The sequence below is a fragment of the Rhea pennata genome, chromosome 13 (genome assembly GCF_028389875.1).
Source record: "Rhea pennata isolate bPtePen1 chromosome 13, bPtePen1.pri, whole genome shotgun sequence".
NCBI lineage: Eukaryota > Metazoa > Chordata > Aves > Rheiformes > Rheidae > Rhea > Rhea pennata.
Genome location: NC_084675.1, coordinates 3,652,463 through 3,668,492, shown reverse-complemented (window position 1 = coordinate 3,668,492; position 16,030 = coordinate 3,652,463). Strand labels below are relative to the sequence as shown.

General features: G+C 45.0%; 1 protein-coding gene across 4 annotated transcripts in view; it reads left to right on the top strand.

The window, feature by feature from the left end:
• The window catches only part of NUP93 (nucleoporin 93), an 84,719-nt gene extending 74,595 nt beyond the window's left edge, over positions 1-10,124 (top strand). For all 4 annotated transcript variants that reach the window (XM_062586578.1, XM_062586579.1, XM_062586581.1 and 1 more), the window contains 6 exons: positions 91-207; positions 784-902; positions 2,870-2,987; positions 3,369-3,452; positions 4,831-4,959; positions 9,891-10,124. In XM_062586578.1, the coding sequence (XP_062442562.1) occupies positions 91-207; positions 784-902; positions 2,870-2,987; positions 3,369-3,452; positions 4,831-4,959; positions 9,891-10,001 (678 nt within the window). In that variant the 3' untranslated portion in view covers positions 10,002-10,124. The remainder of the gene's footprint in view (positions 1-90; positions 208-783; positions 903-2,869; positions 2,988-3,368; positions 3,453-4,830; positions 4,960-9,890) is intronic.
• The last annotated feature ends 5,906 nt before the right edge of the window (positions 10,125-16,030 follow it).

Genomic DNA, 16,030 nt, shown 5'->3' with positions numbered 1-16,030 from the left:
CATTGCCTTGACAAAATATTCAGGAATTTTTAAGCATTCTGACCTCTTCATTTTTTTTCCTCTCCTTCCGTATTCGTCTCGTCTCCTTAGCCTGGCGTGATAGACAAGTTTACTAGTGACACAAAACCTATTATTAATAAAGTGGCTTCTGCAGCAGAAAATAAAGGATTGTTTGAAGAAGCTGCAAAACTCTATGACCTTGCAAAGGTAAGTAAGTATCTTTTATGTACCACCATAAAGACATACTTGACTCATCATCTTACTTTCAAACGTGCTGTCTGTGATAAGGAAGTTAAGTTTAATCTCAGAAACTGAATTGCCTCTACTCCAGTAGATTATTTTGCAGTTCTTAGAGCAGAGCCATTGGCTGCGTGCGCAGGGGTTTCAGCGAGGAGATCGGGAAGGGTTGCCATCCAGTCTGCGCTGATTTCAGACAGCCTGGGTTCTTGATCAGTGTGATCTTTGAAGCCGCTGCCCCATGTTATTCTGGCCAGTGAAGTTATTTACACGGAATGTGCTGGCTGAAATAAAAGGGGATAAGCCAGTAAGCGGTGTTTTAGGGAAAAACTGAAAGCTGTATGATTTTTTTTTCCCATATGAGCCAGTGACATTATGTTGTTTACTGTAGCTATCATGCTTTACTCAGTCTTGACTGTGGGAGGGAGGCATCTCCCAGGTTGCGCTAGGCACCACTGGATGAGGCCTTTTTTGCTTTGCCAGCGAGTTTAAAATGCCAAGTCCCATCATTTTCCTTTTATCTGTATGAAACTTGAATATCAACAGAATCCAGATAAAGTTTTGGAACTGATGAACAAACTCCTCAGTCCCATCGTTCCCCAGATTGGCACTCCCCAGTCCAACAAGGAGCGACTGAAGAACATGGCCCATTCCATTGCTGAGAGGTAAGGCACTGGGTGGTTAGTGTGGACCTCACCTGAACCAGTTAAAGGCTCTCTGCCTTGAACTGTCGGCTCAGTGGGTATGAGTACTTGATTTCTTCTTTGCTGGCTGGAGCACGGCATCTGTAGTGATGTGTTCGGGAAGACAGAAGAGAGATCGGAATTTACTCTTTCCTGCCTGCGATGGCTTGCAGTACTCAAAGCAGAAAGGAAACCTTCAGCTGCCGGTTGGGTGAACTTGGCGGAAGCAAGAAGCTTTGTCTGTAGGTGAATCAAGGAAAGGAACTGCAGAATTGCAAAGTGGGAGACAGTCTCTTAAGGAGATATAATGTACTGTATGTCTTAGATAATTTTTAAAGCAAAAAACTTTGTTCTATAAACAAAAGGTGTGGATTCATTGCACACAGTCTACTTGACTGAAACAGTATTAGGAGAGAGCTACAAAGCCAGTAATTCTGAGGTGTAATGGCAGAGTTGGGAGTTAGCTGCCCGAAAACTTTTGTTTCACTGCTACTTTAATGAAATACTGAAGGGCCGAAAAGGAAGCATTTAAGCTCAGGGGTGATAAATGGTGAATGTAAATGGAGGATCTCATTTCCACAACCTATTTCTTTAAGAGAGCGCACTGTGGTGTTTCAAAAAGAAATAGAAATGGAAGGTATATCACTGGCAGCGTCAGTGTATTAACTGGGATATGCGTTTGAGAGATGTCACTGCTCAAGATTCATTAGCAGCTCGAGCCTAGGAATAAGCTTCTTCTGAAAGGCTGTTACGGGCAATTTCTGTACTCTATTAGAACAAAATCTGGGTACCTGTGAAAAATGTCTTACCACTTTCCCTCAAATGCTCTAGTCAGGAATGAATAAAAGAGGAAAACGTGCAAGCTTGAAGGCACTTCAAAACTGAGAAAACATATACAAGAATGCAGTGATTTCGGTGAGAGGCCTTTCCTCTTTTGTCAGTCTGCCTTTCCTTTGTTTAGCGAAGGCTGAAATGGAGTGAAAATTAGTGCCACAGTGACTTAGCAAGAGTCATTGGCAGTGGCAGACATCAAGGAGAATTAAACTTGTGGCTGGAATTTAAGCTTCAGCAGAGCCTGTAATGGGCATTATTCTGGCCTTGCTTTGATCATTGGGAGCCAGCGCTAAATATTATTGCTCAGCAATTCCCCTTTATAACTACAAGCCTTAAAGAATCCAAAGCCAGAGCAGGTCTGATGGGTCGTTTTCCCTCTAGTTAAACATGATACAGGGCTGCGCTTCGTTTCCTGTCCTGCAGACAGGACCGTGGCGATGCAGCGAGCAGCTCTGGGCAGCGAGCTTTCCTCGTGTGTGCCTCCTCCTGATGTTTGGTAGGAACAGAGGGACTAACCCCCAGAAAAGGCCAAAAGGCTATCTAGTCTGGCTTGCTCCTCTGCAGCGGTTACGGCAAGGCCAGGGTGTGCAGGGCGCTTGACCGCTCTCGCTATGCTGTTACTTTGAGGAAGGAGCTTCTTCTTGGCCCAGTTGTGCTACGTCGAGCAAGAGCCTGCTGCCGTCCAACTCATCTCCTAGCAAGAGTAACTGGAGCACATAGAAGCATCTGATCCATTTTTCAGTCTTAACATTTTGCTCGAAGCAGGCAGTTGCGCTTAAGGGTTGTGTGCTGCAGAACAGCATGTTAAACATGCTCGTACAGCGCTTGCCTTGCAGGCCTCTAGTTTCTGTCACTGTTTTCCCCATGAATATGGAAACTGTAAACATTTAAAAAGAAACAAATCCTGGATTTGACAGAAAATTAAATGTGAGTAAAAATATATATATTTTTTTAAAGCTGTGGAAAAACCTGTCTTTTGGTTAAGAAAAATGAAAGCTGTCCTTTGTTAGATGCCTTCTGTCCTTGTGCTTGATGTTTCTGCTTTCAGGAATTGCAAGTGCGTGTTTGTAAGTGGTTATCATTTGGCACAATAACACTTTTTTTATGTCTTTCAGGTACAAAGCTCAGGGGATAAGTGCAAAGAAATCCATTGACTCCACGTTCTACCTTCTGCTAGACTTAATCACCTTTTTTGATGAGTATCATGCCGGTCACATTGACAGGGCCTTTGATGTAAGTTGTGAGACTTCCATTTGAAGTGCAGACTTCCTAATGCCCTTGAAAACCCAGAGTGTTTCATGTAGCATCACTTAAAACAAAAAGTTATATTTAATGAGTTAGAAGGTGCTGCAATGCTATAGGAATCTTAAAAAGCGTTTCTTTCTTGTTGCTTGATAATCAGGAAAATCTTTCTGGAGACACCTTGTAGCCATTGAACAAAACGTTCTGGCTACTCAACCAAGTGAGAAGATAAACCAATAAATAACAGTGAAACATTTTCTCATGAATGGAATCGGGAGCATTTCAGTAACATTTCAAAAATATGCTTTTTTAGTATACAGTATATACAATGTTGATTATAATCTGCCCTGAACCCTGCTTTCCTTTTTGAAGATTATTGAACGCCTAAAGCTTATACCTCTTAGCCAAGACTGTGTGGAAGAGAGAGTTGCTGCCTTCAGGAACTTCAGCGATGAAGTAAGTAATGCCTATTTTTAGTTTCTTAAATACTTTTGCTGTGTTAAATTCGTCTTAACCTTGTAATCTCATCATTTTTTGAGTCGTTAATGAGAAATACGATGAAATTATTTTACATTTATACAAATAGACTCTTGGCTTGCAACTTTTCATCTCCTTAGCACTTGTTCTTTGGCGTATCGGAATCCCTCCCCAGAAGTCCTAGTTTCATGTTGCAGAAGAAGTCTGCAATTTGAATCTTTATGAACTTCTTGAGTTCAAGAATTTGGAACGCTGAAAAAATTTTTCTACTGGCTTCATTCTTCCATGCTCTTAAGGGTCACCAAGCATTTGTTAGGTCTTGAGGTTCTTTCCTTCCAAATTAGAGGTACTCATGTACTTGGGCATTAGCATATGAAGGCAAATGCTCTCTGAAACTGTTACGGCCAGCATAGTATCTCAGGGATTTATTTTTGCACCTGCCATAAGAGGATTTTTAAATACATGGTTTTTTGTTGTTTCAAAGTAAACTAGTGGATGAAAGGTTTTGAGTGAATGACATTTTCCTATGATTTTTGGAGCTTATTGATTCTTCCGAGTCGGACATTTTGCAGCCTGCTGTCTGGTACTGGCCTAAGAGTTTGATGCTAGGGATCTTTTGTCTCTCTGCTGGTAAATTTTTTGGCTCTTTAGTATTGATAAAGGTTGTCCAAACATTCCTGCCTTGTTCTCTATAATGCTAATTAGTGAAAGGATGGTTAGTGAGCAGCCTTTACTTGGCAAAAATACTTGATACACATGAAGCTTTTCTTAGCTGTGGAGTTCTAGAGGAAAAAGCCCTCTCATCGGGTCATTGTGAATGTCACTGGCATCAGAGTGAATTTTTGAATGTTGGTGGTGGATGTGACTAAACACAAAGATGAGATCAGGGTGGAGCAAAAAGGCTCTTTGGAAGTCACTGAGTGTCTGGGTTTAACAACAGTTCTGCTGATGGCATCATTTTTTTTTTTTATTTCCTCAACATTATATTTCCTTGGTTATTTGCCAGAACACAAAACCTGTTCACCTGTTCTCATTTGCCAACAAAATGACAGTGTTTTAACTGGAAGGTGGCACTTTTCCTACAGACAGTTTGTGTGTAATGGCTTTGGATTTTATCTGAACTGTTGCTATCAAAATAGAGAGTCAGCCATTGCACGTCTGCCTGAAAACTCTGGATAACGTTTTTTGCCAGATGGTACAGTCATGGCAGGGGTGTCCTTGAACTTGTATGATCGTTTATATGTGCAAATATCAAGCATAGCTGTCAGTGCTTGGTTTTCTGATATCATACAGTAATAGTTCTGTCAGCATGTTTTTCATTGCAATGTGTCTTGTCTTTTTTATTTCCTTTGTGTAGATCAGGCACAATTTATCTGAGGTCCTGCTTGCAACCATGAATATTTTATTCACCCAGTATAAGAGGATGAAAGGCACAAGCCCAGCCACTCCTGCCAGACCCCAGCGGGTAATGGAAGACAGAGATTCGGTAAGGTTATAGCCTTCGCCATCTGACAAAGTTTCCTAGGTTGCTTCTCCCCTAGTTTCAAGGTATTGAGCTTCAAATAACTGTGCATCTCTAACAGTCTTTGGTTTTGTCTTAGTAGCTTGTTCAGTTACTTAGAGTACTGAGACTAGTCTTCTTGTGACTTTACCTTTTTAGTGTGAAGAAAAGATATTGTTCTAAATAGCATTCAGGTAAATAAAAAGTACGTTACAATAAATATCAACCTCCTAGCAAGAAAAAAACAAGTGTTCAGCTTATTGCTTGGTGAGATCTTAAATAATTAGCAGAGGTGGACAGCACAGTGTCTCTGGGATGGTTGATGTTGCTGCCTTGACAATTTGTCTTTTCTCGAGAACCTGATTTCCACCTCTTTCGTTTGAGGTAGTGCCTTGTTCAAGAAAACTGCATTTTAGGGGCAAGGTTTTCCTTCCCTTCTCTCTGTGGCTTGCTTCTGTAGTGACACGGACAGACATTTTCAAAGTGTCCTTGGGCAGCACACCAAGGTGTTCAGGTATATTCAGTTGCTGAGTGGGTGCAGCAGTTTGTCAGCATCCTCCTGTTGTCTCCGCAGCAAAGTGGGTGGCTGCCGGTGCTCCGCGGTGCGATCTGGCTGTCTGGTTTGAATGGCTGGCGAAGGTGGATTTGACTTAACTGCTAGGCTTGGGATTGAAGCATTTCCCTCTGCCGCTCATGGGGACCCACGCGTTCAGCGGAACCGCAGAATGGGGGTTTCTCAATAGCACCACTTAAATTGCACTACGGGATTTGTGGACGCTCACCTGTCCACGTGCTGTGTTGAGCAGAAGAGTTCTCAGCTCCACTGTCATTGGGTTCAGTTTTGTTGTTGTTATTAGGTTAAAGCTGCCTTGGAATCAAGGCCATAGCATCATTCTGTCTACAGATTAGGAAATAAATACCAACTTCTTTTGAGAATGGAAGACAACTTGGGCTACATCTAGCCTAATTCCAGGCTTGAGTCATGTGTTACAGTGTCTTTGGTGGGTAAATTTCAATATTGGTAAAAACTTCAGTAGAATTTCTAAATTACATTCAGAAAAGAAGGGCTAAAGTAATGACACAGTCTTTGGTGTACAGTCTGTGTGTAAGCTACAGGACTCTGCCTTGCAACTGTACTTGCACTCTCGACTGGCAGATTTGGAGAAGCCGCACTGCGTAGGCTTCTCCCCACCTGGAACTCCGTTGCACGGGGAAGAAGCCCCAAGATAGTGCAGTCTGTTACCTGCTCCGTGTGTTCTCAAGGAGAGCATGGAGCAAACAGCCTCAGCTCCTTGCTTTTCAAGGGAGCTTTTTGTGTCTGCTGTGTTATTTGAGTGCCATGCCTTACGTAGAAGCTTTTCCCATCTCTGCAGGGGTGTAACCAGGTGAGGCATCATCACAGCATGAGTAGCGTGATCACAGCCTATACAAGGTTGTTGGGCTGATTGGTGATAAGACCGGCAGCCTCATTGTGTAGAAGGAAACCACCATGGCATTGCACAGTATCAACAGGGTGCTTGTTACCGGCGTGCTCTGTTCAGTAAATGCTCTCTGCTTTCCTGCTGGAGAAAGCAGCTGATGGTGTACTTCGCTAAACACCCTAGAAAGTTTTCTTTTTCAGGCCAGAAGTTCTGCTAGTCAAGTTTGTGGTGTTGTGGTGGGATCTCATAGTAATAGCATATATCAGTGGTGTTAAAAGACACTGGGTTTCTCAGTCATGGCTGTGCAATAAAAGCTGTGCATCTCTATCAGAAAGGACATGTCTGTTGTTCCGGGGGTCAGGGAGTGTGATTAGAGAGTAGTCGCATGATTGTAGTATCAGGAGGGAGCATAAGTCTTCTAGTGTGGGATTAGCTAAGGAGAAAAAAAGCCGTAGGCCTGTAGCTCCCAGCTCCCTTTAAGATTTGTATCAGGGAAGCATGGAAGATGGAGTAAGAATAACTTTATAACGTGTTCCCCTTTTTTCTTCCCTTACAGAATCTCCCCTAACAATGTGAGCTGGGAATCTGGATTTCCCAGTTGTCCAGTCTGGTAAACACTTTAGGGTTGTTTTAGATGTGGGGAGAAAATCAGGGCATTTCAAATGAGAAAAGAGGGGCATTTCTTCAGCAAAATCTTCCTTGTTCACCTGAACAGAGAGCAGGTACAAGCTTCTGCAGGCTGCGTTTGGCAGCAATTTTTCCTCTGAATTTTTTTTGGGGGCGAAAAATGCACCATAGGGAAGGAAGTGTTGGGAAAATCACTAATAGTGTGGGTTTTCCAGAAGCTGTAACAGTCTCAGCGTGTTGGCCAGCAGTCAGTGCACACACGAAACGGCCTTTCCTTGAACAGGTCTCTGAAGTCCCTGGGCTTCCTCTAGCTCCTTCTGAGCAGATAGATCGAAACCCGTCTGTTCATCGGAAGAATTCAAAAGCGGCACCCTGCGATAGGGACGTGTTCAACAGGCTGAGGCTTGTTCTGCAAAGGAGGGCGCAGAGTCCTCCAGAGAAGCAACATGTGGCTGCTGAATTTGCCCTTTGGTGCCAAGTGCTGGTTGCTCTCTGCCTTAAGTGGTTTCCTCCCGTAATAGGTAGGGAACAGAGGGGATTTCACAGGTGCAACGCAAACCCAGTAGCAAGGGCAGGGTGGAGCAAACAAAAAATTGTTCTGTGGACCCAGTGCTGTTCTCTTAATCTTCCCACTTCTGCTAAACTGTTTCCTATTCCACCTCAGAGATGAAAGGTACTTTATTTAGAAATGATGGGGTTTGGAGTCTGAGCTTTTTTTTTTTTTTTAATATATTTTATTTCAAAATTAAATTACCTAGGCTTTGAGTCTTTTTTTTTTTTTTTTTTTTTTTTTTTAATATCTGTACATTAATTGGATTTGGAGATGAGGGACCAAAGTCCTGTCCCACTTGGCCTGATCCATTTTGTCAGATTTCGGGCAGGGATTCCAATAAGCCGGGCTGCGATTCCCGAAAACCAAGCTCCGGGGGCAGCCGTGACTCAGCTCTCCTGACGGCACGACAGCAATGTCCTACGCTCCCCGCCGTGATCCAGGGTGGCTGGCTCCAGGGAGCAGCCCCAGGGCATTACCTTGGCAGCAAAAATAGGTCATGAAAGGAATAGGATTCTCTTTTATTATTATTCTTTTACTTACGTGTTTATTTTTTTTATTCGTGGTCTTATTTTAAAGCACAAGTGAGAGATTTTTTGTTGTTCTGGATGTTCAGTAGGTAATGTCAGGCAGCAGAGCGCCTAAGTCCAGGCCGCTCTAGCCTCGGAAAGCCTCCCTGCTTTCTTCCTGAAGCATTGCTGCTCCATCGTGTTGCTTTGTTTTTTAAAAACAGCCCGGTGCCAGTGTCATCGCTAGCAAAGACATAAAGGGAACGGTAGCTCACACTCCTCCTACACCTGTTTTAGTCACAGTAATGAAGTTTTTGCCTCTTGATGGTTTCATTCCATAGCATCAAACCAGGCTTTTGGTTTTTATTTTTATTTGTTTTTACAGGCTTGATTCATCTACCAACTATTTTGACCTCCCCTGAAACACAGCCGGCTAAACATAATTACGTGACTTCTCTGCATAACAGAGTTGGGAGCAGAGTAAAAGAGAAATGTTGACTGGGACAGGAACTGAAAGGGTCATTTTAGGCCACCTTGCAGGACCTTGGTGTTAGCTAGGGAGTAACGTCCTGCTACATAAATTGTGCTGGGAGTTTTTAACAGTTGGGTCGGTCTCAGTTTTGCTTCTCGCTTAAGAGAGCGCCTCCGCTCCGTTGCCGTCTGCAGCTCCAGCTCTTCCTGACGGCAGCTCGTGCCGGCACGTTCGTCCCTGTGTAGCCAGCGAGGGTTGCGAGCACGAGGTGGGAGCTCGGCTCTGTATTTCAGCCAGGCCGTTGGGCTTTGTGGACAGCCAGAGCTTTCCTTCAGACAGTGGAGTGAAAAAGTGAAATTAAATGGCCGTGACCTCAGCATTAGATTATTTTGCAGCCCCTGTGTAGAGCTGAAGGCTTTTTGCACAGGTGAAGCAGTAGCATCTGCAATGATATTTATTACTGTTCCAGCCACGTAGTCACTTCTCGGCTTGTTAGTCCTTGCAGCCCGATTCACCAGCTGTATGCCCGTGATAAAGCTCCTTCGGCTTTCCCTGCAGCCGGCGGGTTAAAGCATGATCTGAATAGCAGAATCTTCCAGTATGGCAACTTAGAGATGCTTTATGTTTAAGAAGAAAACCCTGTAAGCAAATAAAAGCTTCAGTCTGCAGTGTCTGCCGCACAGATTCGGGCTTTCCTGAACTCCACCAGTTACCAGACTGACCTTCCTTTTAATTTACTACGTTTTAACAAACAAGAAAGGTTTTTCCTGAATTCCTTCAGTTGTAACACAGTTTTCTTGGTAGATAAAATGGAGTTTTTGTTTGCTTTAGACAGAGGTCTCCTAATGTACCTGGTACACTCACTTTCCTTATGCTATGGCAGGATGCTGTAAGTAAGACTGGAGCCCGTAAGGTGCCTACAGTACCCCCTGCTTGTATTTTTAGTGCTTGTGCTTAGGAGTGTTAGTACAGCGTTTCAGTAGGGTCACTTTTGTATTTTGCAACATGGGAAAGAATCTTGCTGCTGTGGAAAAGCAGGAATTACCAGGTGGATCTTACAGTACAGCAATACTCTAGTGTATTGAAAGTGTTTTTCCAGGGTAATTCTAGATAAATGGGATTTTATTAAGCAAATGGACACCTCAGAATGATTTAAATGATTGTAAAAGGAAATAACTGGATTTCCTTCCCAATTTAGGGATATTTTATTATCCAGAGCAGTTTTGAGTAACAAGTGTTATATCTGCTTGTTTGAAAATGGACCTGTTTAACATGCCTAACTCACATTGAGTTTTTGAGATACTAGAGTAACAGTATTTTATTTTTATGTTTTCTAGCAACTTCGATCTCAAGCTCGGGCACTGATAACGTTTGCTGGAATGATCCCTTACAGAACATCCGGAGACACGAATGCAAGACTGGTGCAAATGGAGGTCCTTATGAATTAGCAGAGAGGCTTTTGCTTAGGGTTCCAGCAACCCGGGGCTGTCGTTAGTACATCAAGAGGGTGGGACCAGTATTGTTTTGTATTCTGTGTTTCTGTTGATGGAAATAAATTTCTTTGATTTCTATTTGTTTTTGACATTTTAATTTTTGCTGGGTTTTTTGTGGTTTTATGTTTCAATTCATTTTATTTTAAATTGGTTTATAGTTAGAAAATCATTCGTAATGAGTTAATGGCCCATGCGGAGAAAAATGTGGTTGGAAGGTAAACAAGAAGAGGAAATGCAAAGGAGGAATTTTAATCTGGTGCTTGGAAAATTCTTTTCTTGGTGTGTTGAATGTTGAAAATCTGTTTGTGGTACATCACTCATGTGACACCCTAGTGCCAGTCTGTAATGCTGTCTTGTGCAGAGGTATGCGTTTATGTGGCACTGAAGAACTGCATGCTACAGAGAGTGTCATTTACACTTAGGGTTTTAAAATGTCAGGCTGGTGTCTCAGGTTTAGTTCTGTGCAAATCCAAGAGCTTCAGTGAACCTTTTGCCAAAGTGACAGAGACTGGGAACAGTTACATGTCAGGAGGAGAGATTTAGTAATTGATACATGGGGTTTTAGCCAGACTAATTAAAAATAGTCCCATATTCCGTAGGAGAAAGGAAAGCTGACCAAAGAGTTGAAGTGTGAATTCCTTGTGCACGGATGGTATTACTGCTGGTTTAGTGGGAAACCCTTACAAAGTGGTTCATAGCATAGTTTTAAATGTTTTCAGTTACAGTTGCATCAGCATGAAAGCCCAGGGAGCCTGTGATGTTAGAAGCTTTCCCTCCAGGCCCATGCTGGCAAGTAGCGGCTGATCTTCGAAATAAAATGGGGACACATGCAGCCTTGTGCACGGCTGCCGTCTTACGCTCACCCCATTTGTATTACTGGGATACGAGAATATTTGCGGTTCAGGGTACAGAGGAGCCACTGAAAATGCAGGGGCCGATTTCAATTTTTGCATGTTAATAGCTATGGTAGGAGAGAACTGCTCTCTATTTTGTAGTGCATGCAGCTGTAACCTGCACTGAGGGATATTCAATACCCCAGCCACAGCCACATTAAACAATCTGACTGACTTGATCACGTTTTTCTAATTACTTTTTCTACCAAAAGTGTTATAGCACAGACTTTATCACCTTTTCTTTGCTGGAGAGGAAACCAAGGGATGCCTTGCCAAGCTACCCCAAAAATGCATCTTATGGCATTAGCAAACTTGCTGCCGTGGTTCTTAGCAGCACAGCTCCACGAAACCCACGGGTGCCTCTGGAGCACTGCAGTGGCAATGTCGGGTGGTTTGGGATGTTGCCTGCCCACAGCTGAGATACGGTAATAGAGCTTTTATCCCCTTCAGGCTGTTGCAGATAAAAAGTAAAAACGAACGGGCCTATAGCATGTTCAAGATTGTTTCAGCTGGAAGCTGGCACCTCTCGGGGAGCTCTGCCAGCCTGGTAGGCTCAAGAGAATGTCCTGCCGTATGTCCTTTCTCCTGATAGCAGAAGGGAAGATGAGAGAAGACCTAAACAAAACGCCGCAAGTAAGGGGGATTTGGTGAGTTACTGGGAGGGGCGGCGGGTTGGTTGCTGGACAAAGTCAGCTTGTTCATGTGGAAAGCTTTCTTTCTGTCATTAACATTTCTGGCATATTTGTGTGCAAATGTTTCTTGGTGTGTTGTTTCAGTTCCCAAATTTATCTGCTCCGCTAGAGACCAGGTGAACGGAAAGCAAATGGTGGAGCAGGGCCTCGCTTTTTTTTCAGAAGCTTGTGGAAAAGCCTCGCTGGACCGGCCTGTCTCACCTACAGTCCTGCAGGGTAAAGCCAGTTCCTCCTCTTTTCTTGCTGGCACTCAGCAGGTGCCCCTGAAGTGACTCCTAGCACCAAACCAGCTCATCCACAGAGACACCAGTGAGTTTGCACCTGTCCTGAGACAAGCTCTGATCTGCAAGGGTGAAGGCCACTTTCCCCTCCATGCTTCCTTCTTTCTGCTCCACCTTCACAGTGGCACAGGAGGCGTTTGGGGCTTGGTTCTCACTGCTGCCATCTGCGGGACTGTGTTTGCCTGCCCATCGCCTGTCCCCTGCTCAGTTGAGCTATGGGGCTACCTCGCTGGCGTGATTCTCATTTCAGATTTCAGACTTAGGGATGTTTTAAAAACAGCCTGTTATCCTCTGCTGTCTTTTGCGGATGGCTGTAGCAGAAACTTTTGGGTGCTTTTCAGTCATCAAAAATGTTACCAAAAGGGACAACTGACAGATGTATGTGATTGCTCCCTTTGCGCTCAGTGATTGACTCCAGCATCTGGGTCTCTTCTAAGCCAACCAGAAACGGAGCTGTATCGTACTTATACTCAACTGTGTTGCACTGACAGAGGAAATGAATATCAGGATCTGAAACCTGGGAACTAACTTTGGGAAGTTAAGGCTCAGCCCTGATTCAGACCAGATGGGTGAGAGGCTGTGGGTACAACAGAAGGCTGCCACGGATAAGATGAAATTTCCTGTTGATTCCTCTGTGATTTCTTCTTATATCTGTGCAGGTGTTGAGTATTAACAGCACATCAGTCCTCCTGTGTATTCAAGAGTGCCAGGCTCCAGTGTTTAGACCTGGATTCAGCAAACCTGGCTCTTCTCTGCACAGCTCTAAGGGCTTTGCTGCATTGAGGTAGATGCTGATGCACATACTGGCGCTTCACTGGGTAAGACAATCCAGTGGTTTTCCAGATTCACTATTTTCTCCCATTCCAAACTTCCAGCGTTTTACACATTTATTCTTTTGGAAAGAACCACCTGGTTCTGCCCCCTCGGTTTTCTGACTGGCAGACGTTCTGCTGTTGGAGTGAAGTACGTAACCCTCGGTACCTTCACACTCCGCCGTTCCTAACGTGCAGGCTCACTGCTGGTTTTCTGAATATTTCACCTGCTGGAAAAGTTATTTGAGATGTCATTAAATCCATAGGCTGTGGATTTATCTGGAGTAGCCTGGTCAGAGGTACTGACACTACAGACTCCCTTATAAAAGGGAGTGATGCTCCCTTTCATAGTGTGGTGCTGTCAAGAGCATTACCTCAGTTTTCATGTATTTAAAGCAGCATTTTCTCATTTTGTTTTCTAAGCTAGTGCAGTGTGTGTCACAGAGGAACAGGAGACTACACTGCTGAGCGTGGGTATTGCCATGCTGCTGCTCTGGGGGTATAAAGGCTGTTTGAGCTGCTGCTTCTCCGTCCTGTGATTCTTGTGAAGGGGCAGCTTTGGTAGCTGTTAATGACCAGCCATTGCTGCACATAAAGGATTTTCTAGGATCAGAAAATTCAGTGGTGCTGTCTCCTGCTCCAGGACTTATCCTCAGCAATGAAGTTTTCCAGCCAGAAAGGAAGCAGCAGCTTAGGGGCGGCTCACACATTTGGATGAAATGCAGCTCGCACTTGCATTGCTAGAGAAGACGTGAAGGAGGAGTAAAAGGGTGCATTTCTTTGAAAGCGTGTGATGTTCAGCTAGTGTACAAATGCAGCAGCCATGTTGAGTATCCAGGTCTGTCTTCTGTGGTTTGCATAGCTCATCTGTAGTGAAATATCCATGATACACTGGTATTGGTATCAAAAATCTTAAAGTCTGGCAGTCTGGAAATTCTTTGACAAGTGACTTCTCTGTTGATGTATTCTGGATTTACAGGGGAATTGCAGCATTCAGCTTTGTGTAAGGTGGCCAGTGAAGGATCTTTGACCAGTAAATATAAAAATACTCATGGTGGATTTCTTGTCTACGCTGCCTGGCCAGTAGGAAAAAAGTTTGTGCATCTTGGCAAAGATTAAACTCTTCCATGGAGCTGGCGGATATCTGTGGCCCTGTTCCTCGCTGCAGGGCAGTTTTTGTCCCCCTGCAGTAACAGTGCTGACGTTAGCACTGTGCTGGGCATTTAAGTGTTTTCAGTGGAGCCTGCAGTGTTACCCGTGGTGCATGCCTGCTCTAGCTGCTGGCCCTGGTCAGGTTCCCACCCACAACCTGCAAGATACGTTTCTAGTTCTGCAGCTTTTCTTGGACTGACCCATGTACTACAGATTCTGCATGCTAATCCCGATATATATTTATTTTTTTTCAGAGCCTTCAGCTGGAACGGGTCTGTTCTCCACCGTGGTCTCCCACAACTGCTCCTCTTGTCTAAGTCAGACACAGCACTTGGATCTTGATCATTGTAAGACCGAGGGGATTCAGTCAGAAAGAAATAATTTCCTGCACTTAGTTCATCTTGTTACGCTCTTTACCCTTCTGTATTTCCCCAACCTTACTAAACCCCAGCCTCTCGCTGAGTCATACTGTATTTCTTCCAGCCTAGAGGAAAGGAGGGGATATTGTTAATCCCCATTCTGTATTACTGGGGTGGGGACAGTGCTCAAACATTGATGCCATTCGTGTTCTTACACCAGTTTCCTCATCCTGTATGGATCTGAAGAAAGAAGGCATGGAGAAGTCCTCCGGAAGAGGATAGGAAGCGATCCCTTTGGTCCCCTTATGTAAGGTTGCCAGCAGTTGCCTGAATAACCCTGTGTCTTCTCTCTCCAGGCTTCCCTGCGGCATCCTGCTCTGCTCCGTGCATTTGCAGAGCTGAGCCCCAGCGTCATACGTGCGGCCTGTGAAATCCAGGGCATTGCCATGCCAAGGCGGTAGGTTCACTCTTAAATGGAGATGGAAACACGTCTATTAAAACTTCATTAAAGGCATGTAGGATTATAGTGCTTTGGCAAACTTTGAAAGGAGTCTTTTGTAAAGCACAGAAACATTTGCTGCTTAACTAGATTAAAGTTCATTTGACCCATTTAATACTCATAATGGGCCAGGGGACAAGCGGCAAGAAAGCAAAAGCCCTGCAGAAGGAAGTTTATTGGCACCTCTTAACTGCATGAATAGAGGCTTTTTCTGCCCGATATGGTGCTTCAGTGAAATAGGTGCCACGTTTACCCCGATTAGTCATTGAAATGCGCTGCCCTGACGGCTCCCTGGCAGCTTGCCCAGAGAAACGGGTGGGCGAGATCCCCGCCAGACTGGCGAGGAAACGCTGCCGGGCTCTGTGCCGCAGCCGGCCCGCCGTCGGCACACCGCTGCGCGAGCCGTTCATCCTTGCGGCTGTGCCAGCGGGAGCAGCTGCGCTTCTCCCCTGCGGGAGGGCTCGGATCTTGCTGCAGCACAGCAGAGCCCGCGCTGCCTCGAGCGGCTTCGCTCCTGCAGCCGGAGGTGCGGAGCCGAGAGGGAGCTCCGGAACCGGGCTGGCTGGACGTGCCCATCTCCTTTTCCGCTCGCGGCTCCCGCGAAGGCACTCACAGCGCTGGATGGCCGCCGGTATCGTTGCTGCAGCTGGTGTTGTGAATCAGGCCGACGACAAGCGCATCCTACTATCCGGCTATTTCACTACACCAGGGTTGCATCATACCACTTGCTTCGCTCTTCGCCCAGCGTCCAGAGTCTTCATGTCTCTCCTGGAGCGGCTTTGACTGCAGCGTGTTTAACAGAGAGCCCTTATAACTTGTGCTGCCTTGGGAAAGTTAATGGTTTTTCTTAATTAAATAATGAGGTTATAAAATAAAGCTGTTCCTACTGGGCGTGGGTCTGCTGCTGTTTCTGTTGTTTTGAATGGAAGCTGATGTCTACCTTGCAGGAGGAGTGAATACCTGCCAGATAACAAAATATTGCATGAGGTGCTGGATGGAAGCTTTGTCCTCGTCCCGTCTGCCTGTCCCGCTGCTGCCCGCGTGCTCCAGCAGCCAGCCAAGGCAGGGCCGGACCTCGCAGCGCAGGTGTGCAGGGCACACGGCTTCGGGGGACTGCTCGTGCTCAAGTGCTTTGCTGGGTTGGGACCGGACAGCACAGCGTGTGGTAGAGTTTAGACCTTAAACAGATGATTTACAAGTTTCTCAATAGCAGAAAAAGTGACTTTTGCCGGAAACAAAATGATCTTGGCTGAGTCTTGATCGCCTCTGCCTTTATCATCATGTGCTGGCTGTGGC